This window comes from Lygodium microphyllum, chromosome 14, assembly GCF_053477565.2.
Source record: "Lygodium microphyllum isolate KBCC chromosome 14, Lygodium_microphyllum_v1.1.10, whole genome shotgun sequence".
Taxonomy (NCBI): Eukaryota; Viridiplantae; Streptophyta; class Polypodiopsida; order Schizaeales; family Lygodiaceae; genus Lygodium; species Lygodium microphyllum.
The window spans coordinates 101985163-101995454 of record NC_141148.1 but is presented as its reverse complement, the minus strand read 5'-3'; the positions used below and the strand labels follow the sequence as shown (position 1 = coordinate 101995454).

The following is a 10292-nucleotide window of genomic DNA, read 5'->3' as shown; positions in this document are numbered from 1 at the left end:
TGCTAATGAGTCTTTTGGACCTAGCAATGTGGGTTGGAGCTCACTTGTATGTAATATATGTATATGTACATATATGTGTGTCTCTACATTGAATATGTACATGTGCCTCTACATTGATGGCTATTTGGATTGGAGCTCACTTGTATGATAATGTATGCACATATCTATGCATATCTCTAGATTTATTATGTACGTATATCTATGGGAAGTGTCGCCATAGGTTTATGTAACATATATATATGTATGTCTTTGCGTGTCTCTACATTGAAAATGCATATGTACCTCTACATTGATGGCCATTTGGGTTGGAGCTCACTTGTATGATAATGCATGTATATAACTTTTGTATGCATGTCTCTAGATTGATTATGTATGTATATACAAGCTGTGCCATCATTGGTCCGAGCAAGTCCGCATAATCCTCGCTAGTTTGTTGCATATGTTTGAGATGCACATGGACTTGAACAACCTTGAAGTCCCATTGCTGTCGCAATTTTTAGGGATGTGCCCAGTCGTGACTCCAAAAACAGATGTACTCCATTGACTTGTGAGAGTTGAAGAATGTGGCAAGTATTAATTGGATATCGCCACACTCATTTAAGCTCCCTCTTCACGTTTGCTTCTCTCTTCTCACTAAGCTTGGGCTCTACTACATATTGTGAACTTACATGTGGCTTTAACATGTGAACTCTATGGATTAGCAATTGACTTAAAAAGAAAACGAGACGCTATTTATGGCAGGTTATTAGATACCTTCACAGCACCCTATTTAGGAAGAGCTTGAAATCCACCAATCCATCTTTACTATTAGTTAATGAGAGGTGGGGGGCGGGTGCCACGTGGCAGCCCCCCACCTCCCCCACAAGAAAAAAAGAGAATGTGGGGGCGAGTGCCACGCATCCAGCACCCGCCCCCGCCCGCCCCGACGCGAAGCGCCGAGCCGAGTCTAGGCACGGAGCGCCTAGTTTACTCTTAACATGACATGGGCTTCTAACTTACTGATCCTCGGCAATGAAAGGTGGGTTCTTACGATGCGCACACAGATGCCTTAACGGCTGCTCTAAACGCCGCTGGGTAATAAGGACTTCCGGGTGCCCTGGCTTTACGTGTGCCTCCACATTAACGGAGGTTAGTTCCGCCAAGGTTTTAAGAGTTGGGATCTTTCATGGAGTTCCACTGTGGATGCTTGGATGGTCGGCCTAACAGTAATATGGCAATGGCCCATGGAATAGTATCCCTGCAAGGGGTATTGTTCTGCATTCCTTTGAACGAAACTAAGACAGCCCTGTCAGCAGCGGCCTGTGCAAGAAGAAGGAAGCTCCCTCAGCTGAGACTGCACTGTCCTTCCTCGTCTTCCTGTTCTTCTTCCTCCTCCTCCTCTTCTTCTCCTATTCCTGTTCGTAGGAGGAAGCCATTGCATGTCCCTGCTGCTGTAAGTGCCGACCAGCATAACGCCACCTCCGATACACAGCCAAAACCCCATGACTATGAGACATATCAGGCGTTGCTGCGCGGCGGCGAGGACGTTTCCAGTGTCATGAAGACCATGACTGAGCTCGTGAGTACCACTCTCACACGCCATAGCACAACTGTCTTTATGATCATATTCTGAAGCGGTAGTACATAGTTTGTGTTGGATGCTCGTTATAGTTGTGCCAAGAGTATTCTTTAGTTGCCCATTGCAGGAATGCATGGATGGTTGCAGCTATTAAAAAAAAAAAGCAACCATTTCAGTTGTGATTATTTATGATTGGGCTTCATCCCAATCTCGGCACCTCGAAGAGGTAAAGGCACCACAGAGCCGCTCAATCAGAGGTTTGAAATTGAGACCTTCCATTACATATGCACCCATGCTTTTGATTCAGCTGCTGCTAAGAAGGATCGGCATTCAACTGAGCTCCGTAACTGAGAGTCATGCCGGCACACCCTCCAGCATGGTGATTGGATCTCATCTTCTAAGCCTCAAGAATTAGCATCCCACACCATTGGCACACACCCTTCAACTGTGCGTCTCAAGTTATTCCAGGGCTGCAGTCCAAGTGCAAGAGTCATTTTCATAGGGTTCCTTAACCTCCTGGCCACCCAAATGCTAGGATTAGTAGATGACTTACTAGTAACTGTAGGGTATGGGTAACATTCATGATCGCCCCAAACCTTCATTTGAACTACGACCATTCTTAGCAATGACTTTAGCACTGGTTCCTAAAGCTAAGCAACTAACTCTTGACAAAATGTGAAGTCCTTTATCTAGTACTATCTTGAGCAATTTGGAATATCTTCTATTGGTGCAATGTTATTTCCTTTTTACATTGTACCAACTAACAAGAAAAACAAGGTGGGTTGGTAGTCCATGAGGTGATATGCACAAAATGTATGAATCAACATGACCAGCAAAAGAATGCTCAGAGAATGGAACAAAATGATAATGCAGTAAATGAATGAATAAAACCAATGAACAAACTGAGTACATGAGGAGTGGTGCAATGGATGCTCAAGGAGAGGAGGGCAGTCCAACAGCCATTGTCTCTCAATGGAGTGGGCTGAGGGATGCTGAAAGAGTGTGTTGTACTTTGACAGATCCTCAGGCCAAGCAACCAAGAACTTGATGCTGGATGACAAAGATGATGCTAGTTAGCTGTGTGCAGGATGGTTTAGCCATAATGCAGCTCTTTTGGGCTCATTAGACGGGGTTGTAGATGCTTCCGAATCTGATGAATCTGATAACGACAGCAAGGGTAGGTTGCAGTCAGCAAAATGCAGTAGTAGCTGCAGTTGTGGTGACTCTTGGAGGCTGTTGTAAGAAGCAGCAACAGGAAAACTGCAAAATGCTGCAGCTGACGGTTGCTTGGGGCTGCAGCAGCAACATGAGGATGCAGTCCACCAAAACACAGCAACAGGTGTTGCTCGTTAGCAACAGTAGTGGCCTGATCTTCCAGGGATGTCATGGTATAATCACCAATGAAAATGGAGGCTCCAATGATGGGAATGCTGCAAAGAAATGATGGCAAATGCAGAAAAGCAAAGTGTACAACATGGAGAACACAATCTGAAGAATGTTGACTGCGGATGAATGTATGAATGAATTATAATACAACCAATGGGGCCTCGAACCTACGCGTCTCAAGGACCAGGGGAATGGTGAATGAGTGTTGGAGTGTTGTACTCGAACATATCTGAATAGGCAACAAACAATCTCTCTAATGATCAACTATTGAAAGCATGCATCAATGTGGTATCACCTGTCTGGATTAGCCGGCTGCAAAAATGCAGTGTCCAGCAGTTGGAAACGCAGCCTAAATACAAAACACAAACCTGGCTGATCAGTTCTCCTCCTCCTGAAGGTGAACAGAAGGCTGGGCGGCAGCAGGCAGCAGAAAATGCTGCCAGATTGGATGTGGTCAGACAGTTAGAACCTTCAGGCAGGCAGGCGATTGCCCAAAACATGATAAGGCAGCCAGCTCTATGAAGGTTCCTTATGCTTCAGCTTGTGGTTCACTCATGTATGCTATGGTTGCCGCTAGACTTGACATTGCTCATGTAGTGGGAGTCATGAGTAGGTTTATGTCAAATCCGGGTAAAGCACATTGGGAAGCAATGAAATGCATCTTATGGTACCTAAAGGGCACACAAAGAAAATGTATTTGCTATGGAAAGGGTACGCTAGATCTGCAAGGGTATTGTGATGCAGACATGGCAGGTGACTTGAATACTCGCAAGTCTACTAGCGGGTACATGTTTACCTTGACTGGTGAGGCAGTTTCTTAGTGCTCTAGATTGCAAAAGATTGTGGCACTTTCTACATTGAGGCTAAATATATTTTAGCCATTGAAGCTTCGAAAGAAGCTATTTGGCTTAGTCGTTTGATCAAGGATTTAGGGCTGCCCACCAAAACACATGTATTTGGATGTGATAGCTGGAGTGCTATATGTTTGGCTAAGAATGCCATGTTTCATGCATGTACCAAACATATTGATGTGCGTAATTACTTTTTTAGACAAGTTTTGGATGATGGTCTAGTTACACTAACTAAGATCAAAGCACAGGATAAACCTGCAAATGTTTTCACTAAAAATCTTGCAAAAGCTCAACATGAGCATTGCATTCGACTAGTGGGAGTTGGTTAAAAGTTCACTTAGGACCTTTAAGTGAGAGGTTGTTGGGGTGTAAAGGCCCTTACGCTACTCCTGTGTATATATTACTTTACACATGTGAACACACCCTTGTGGGTGTAAGTGTATCATACCCTAAGTATAAATATATTTTTTAATTCTTTGTGTGTACCACACTGGTACACCAGTCCCTTGACTCTTTACTCTCTCTCACTGCACTGAACAGTTGCACACACCTTGATTAATGTGCACATTTCTTGAGTGCTTCCTTTAGCACTCTTTAGAGCAAGGATGTGGTCTTCGATGTGTTGGAATTGAGCTCAGCTAAGAGTGATAGAAGTTTGAGGACTGAGCGTGAGAGTGTCAGTTGGAGAGAGTGAGAGCAGAGTGAAAGTACTATTCGATATTAGTGTAGCAACAAAATATGTTGGTACACAAAGAATAAAATGTATTTATACTTAGGGCATGTAAGGGTGCATTCACATGTACAATGTGTGTGTACTATACACGGAGGTTAAACCGGGCCTTTATCCCAACAACCTCCCACTTAAAGGTCCAATGTCTATGCGTACTGAAGTACCCATAGACATGCCGAGATCCTCCGCAAGTGGTACTCAATGCAACAATGTTCTACAGCCTGGAACACCAAGAAACAGCCCCACCAATAACTGTAAAGACATACCCGTTGGTGGACCTACAAGTGTCCAAGGCACCTGCCATGTCTGCATCACAATAACCCTGCAAACTAAGTGCACCCTGCCCATAGCAAATACACTTTCTTTGTGTACCTTTGAGGTATCTAAGAATACACTTGACAACCTTCCAATGTATTTTGCTAGGATTTGACATAAACCTGCTAACAACTCCCACTGCATGAGCAATGTCTGGACGAGTAGCAACCATAGCATACATAAGAGAGCCACAAGCAGATGCATAAGGGACTTCCTTCATAGCATTTGCTTCTACGTCATCTTTTGGGTTGTTAGCTTTGCTAAGCTTAAGGTAAGGAGGTAAGACTATCCCAAAAGGCTTAGCTTCAGCCATGTTAAATCTGTCCAGTATCTTTCCAATGTACTTTTCTTGAGATAAAAACAACAATTTTTGCATTCTATCTCTACGAATTCTCATGCCCAAAATATGCTATGCGTTTCCCAAATCTTTCATGGAGAAGGCTGATTTCAGCTGATTTTTGAGAGTATCCAAGCAAGTCTTTCTTTTCCCATCTAGCAACATATCATCCATATACAAAACAAGTATGATGGGGGTGCCATCTGTATCCTCTTTCATGTACAAGCAATGATTTGCATGGTTGCGTGTAAACTCATGAGATAGCATAAAAGTGTCAAACTTTTTGTACCACTGCCGTGGTACTTGCTTCAGCCCATACAGGTTGCGTTTTAGTTTACACACCATCTGCTCTTTCCCAGGAACTACAAAGCCCTCGGGCTGTTTCATGTAGATTTCCTCGTCAATGTCACCATGCAAGAAAGCTGTTTTCACATCCATTTGGTACAACTCTAAGTCCAACACAGCAGTGAGAGCAAAAAGCACACGTAGAGTGGTCATCTTCACAACAGGTGAGAAGACCTCTTGGAAGTCATTCCCTTCCTTTTGTCCATACCCTTTGGCAACTAGTCTTGCCTTGTACTTGGGTTTCCCATCAACTGTCTTTATTTTGTAAACCCATTTGTTTGGAAGTGGTTTTCTTCCTTTGGGCAACGATATAAGATCCCAAGTATCATTAGCATACAAAGATTTAATCTCTTCCTACGTAGCTAGCTCCCACTTACTATTGATTTTGCATGACTTGGCCTCTTTATATGTAAGAGGCTCACCCTCATCTATAAGCATCACATAATGCAAGGAGGGGTCATACCTATGTGGTTGCCTTACGCGTGTAGACCTGTGTACCCAATGATCTACATTTTCAAGAATTGGGTCTGGAGGTATGCCATTTTCTGCATTTATTGGCTGCTGTAAGCCATTTTCAGCATGCTGTTCATGGTGTACAGCACCTTCATTTTCATTACCAGCACATGCATTTTCATAATCAGCAAGTCTATCTTGCTGTCCATGACCTCCTTGTGCTTCTATTTGCTGTCCATCATCATCTGGCTCAAAAATAACTGGGTGATCATCAGTTTCAGCTTGTGGTACAACACCATGAGGCTCATCATCTGAAGTAATAGGTGGCTGCAAATTCTGAAATTTGACCTTTTTCATATATTCATTAGAGGCTAAAGTACCTTTCAGCAATTTTGCCTCATTAAACACAACATTATGGTTGCGAATAATTTTCTTGGATTGAGGTAACCACACTCTGTAGCCAAATTCACCCTCATCACCACAGCCCATGAAGATGCCTTTGGTGGATTTTGGGTCAAGTTTGTTCCTCAGCTCATCTCTAACATGCACAAAAGCATCACAACCAAATATGTGTAAATGGTCATATGAGGCCGATTTGCTAGACCAAACCTCCTCTGGGATGCCATTATTTAAGGACATGTTTGGAGAGCGGTTGCAAATGTGAACCGCGGTTTTAAGTGCCTCTCCCCAAAATTCATGAGATAGATTAGTAGTGGGATAGCATGCACTGCACACTTTCACATAAAGTCCTATTATATCTTTCAGCCACCCCATTTGAAGAAGGGCTGTAAGGAGCTGTAAGCTCCCTCTTAATTCCATGCAAGTCACAAAAGGATTTGAATTGAATAGATGTGAACTCACCCCCATTATCAGTTCTCAAGCATTTCAGCTTCCTACCTGTCTTAGTGGTCACAAATGCATGAAAAGTTTTAAAAACAACAAATACTTCACTTTTCTTTTTCAACAGATAAACCTAACTATTCCAAGAACAATCATCATAAAAGAAACAAAATATGCAGCACCATGCAACGATTTCACGGGCATACTACATACATTAGAATGCACTATGTCCAAGACATTGGACTTACAAGTGGCACCGTAGTAAAAGGAAATTTTCGTTTGCTTTCCAAAATGGCACTCATTACAAAAGTCAAGTTCAGAGCCTTTTCCATCAACCCTCTTCAAAGTGGTAGGGACATCAAGTCCTGTTTGGCTCATATGGCCTAATCTCTTATGCCACAGCTCCAAGTGAACCAATTTCAGCAATTGGAAGGAACTTGCTATTCCAAGCTTTATAATGCAAAAAATACAAAGTGCCCTTGTTGGTTTCTTTTGTAATCAGCATGGAACCCTTTTTCAATTTCCACAAATCACCACCGAACAGTAAAGTGTAACCATGCAACTCAAGCTGACCAATAGATAGTAAACTCTTTTTTATGGTAGGCACATATCAGACATCTTTCAACACAAGTTCTTGCCCATTATCTAAAGACAAATGTATAGTTTTAATCCCATCAATGCTGCAAGCATGGTTATTTCCAAGGTACACTTTTCCATAACTCCCTTCATTGAACATAACAAAACACTCCAAGCAAGGAGTTACATGGAAAGAGACACCAGAGTCTACAATCCAAGTCTGAGTGACACCATCATCAATTGACAAAAGTGCATCAATCACATCAGCCTTGGTAATTTGCATATCCTGCATGTGACATACAAGGGCATCATAATCAACTGCACATAATACATGAGCCTCTGTATCTAAAAGCTCCTGTATGACCATAGTAGAGGCCACATTAGCCTTTTCTTTGCCTTTGGTTGCCTCAGATGCATTTGTCTTATCCTCCTCCTTTTTATTATCTCTTGCATTTTTCTTTCTCTCTTGTTCTTTCTTGTAATACCTGCAATCAGGTCTCTTGTGTCCCTTCTGACCACAGTGATAGCAAGTAGTGTCACTCTTTTCCTTTCCTTTGCTTTTGCTCCCGTTTCTGTGTCTTACATTTGCATTTTTCTTTTGAGCCCTGCCTCTTAAATTATAAGCTGAGTTGCTGCCTTCTCCACTAGAGATACGTCTAATTTCTTTATTTAAGATAGAACCCCTCACCCCATCATATGAGAGATCGAGGTTATTGCTGAGTGAAACCACGAAGGTCTCCCAAGTGTCAGGTAGTGTCATGATAATAAATATTGCCCTCAACTTATCATCAAAGTCCAAATTTGCATCTTTGAGCAGAATCCTTGTAAATGCATCCAGATGTTCAACTGCAGGCTTTGACTCATCCAGTCGCATATTCACCAACTTGCACATTAAATGCACCTGATTAACATGTGTGGTGATTTTATAGGTAGCTTTCAACTTTTTCCATATTGCATAACCTGTATCTAAACCCTTAATGTCTATCAAGATGACATCAGTGACACCCATCTTTATGTAAGCCACAACTTTTTTATTTACTTTGTCCCAATTTGTATCAAACATTAGTGCAGGTTTATCTTCTTGCAAAGCATCCTCACAATCCTTTAGGAACAAAATGCCCTGGATATGATCTTCCCAAAGGTCAATGCCATGACCATCAAACCGTTTGATTTCCATCAAACTCTTGATGTTTGAACTGGAAGAAGTTGCAGCCATTTTGTCACAGACACAAGAGTAAATGCACTAATTTGCAGAAGCACAAGCTGAACCAGTAAAAATACACAGTTGTTCTTTCTCAACTAAGAATAAATCTTTGCTGTTTGTACATGAACCAGCCACCACACAGGCAAAAATGCAGAAATTTACCAAATTCTGCGCAAATCCCCAAAATTTCAAGTCCAAAATTACATAAATGTCAGCCAATCTGACCCAGCTGAGTAAAATTTTGCCAATACATGAAAAACTCCAAATTTCTAGGATCCAATGTTAAGAAATTTTGCTCAAAAGAGCAAAATTTTGACTGATTTGGCAAAATCGCCAAATTATTTGACTACTCGTCGCCTTACGCCCGTCAGTTACCTGTTGATGTTTGTGGGCTGGGAAATGTTTGGATTGCCTGTACAGAATCTTAAGCTTTGATACCAGTTGTTGGAATTGAGCTCAGATGAGAGTGATAGAACTGCAAGGAGTGAGCGTGAGAGTGTGTCAGCTGGAGAGTGAGAGCAAAGTGAAAGTACTATTTGATATGAGTGTACCAACAAAATGTGTTGGTACACAAAGAATAAAATGTATTTATACTTAGGGCACATAAGGGTGCATTTGTCAGAGTGCAGCGGTGCGGAAGCGTAGGACTGAGAGAGAGAGAACGCAGAGAGAGAAGGGAGAGAAAGAGACAGTGGACGATGAAGATCTGCTGTACAAAGAATGCTGAATACAAAGATATACACGGGCGCAGTGCGCTGGACTGCGTGTCTCCACCTCGACGATGCGACCTGCTGTCCACCTCGAAGTCTGCACTGTCTGCTGTCTGAAATCTGTGAACAGAGACAGAAATCTGCACGGCACCGGTCTGTAATCTGCGACAGAGAAGAGTGACCAGACTGCTGGAAACATCGGGTATTTATAGCCGAAAACTGCCACGAACTGGGGCGCCAGAAAATAGGGCGCAGCCTGAATAAGTCGGCTGCAGACAGTCGGACTGCCACGTGGCAGTCCGACTGCACAGTCCGACTGCTGCTGGTCCAACTGCTGCTGGAATTGCCCTCCAAGACAGGCTATGATCTCTGACACCCCCTCTCAGAGCCTGGACAGGGCAGAAGCCTGAGGAAGCGCCTTCGTAAACAAATCCGCAAGATTATCCTCCGTCTTGCAATACTCCACAGTGATGGTCTCATCCAAAAGCTTTTCTCGGATGAAGTGGTACTGGATCTCAATGTGCTTCGTCCAGGCATGAAAAACAGGATTCCTCGCCAAGGCAATGCAACTTTCATTGTCACATCGCAGCAATGTAGGATGAGTCTGGGGACACCCAAGCTCCTCCAACAATCTCCGAAGCCACACAACCTCGCATGTGGTGGAAGACGCGGCCCGATACTCCGCCTCAGTAGACGAAAGGGCTACCGTGGGCTGCTTCTTGCTACTCCATGAAATAACACCTGCACCCAAAGTAAAGCAGTAACCTGTTGTAGACCGCCTGTGGTCCACGTCACCGGCCCAATCCGAGTCGCTCCAACCTGCAAGTACAAGATCTGACGTCCCCCTCAGATACCGAAGTATCCTCTGAGCAGCCTGCCAATGCACCGTCTTAGGTTCACTCATGAACCCTGCCAAGAGCCCAACAGCAAAACATAGATCAACCCTCGTGTTGAGAAGCCAAATCAAGGACCCGATCAACTGTCGAT

The 10292-nt window shown here is 43.2% G+C and overlaps 1 protein-coding gene across 3 annotated transcripts in view; it reads left to right on the top strand.

The window, feature by feature from the left end:
* Positions 1–1128: 1128 nt before the first annotated feature.
* LOC148025915 (protein PEP-RELATED DEVELOPMENT ARRESTED 1, chloroplastic) overlaps positions 1129–10292 on the top strand; it is a 79451-nt gene continuing 70287 nt past the window's right edge. The window contains exon 1 of one of the 3 annotated variants that reach the window (XM_087693174.1): positions 1129–1558. In XM_087693174.1, the coding sequence (XP_087549300.1) occupies positions 1166–1558 (393 nt within the window). In that variant the 5' untranslated portion in view covers positions 1129–1165. The remainder of the gene's footprint in view (positions 1559–10292) is intronic. The other 2 variants (XM_087693173.1, XM_087693175.1) reach the window with 2 other exon arrangements.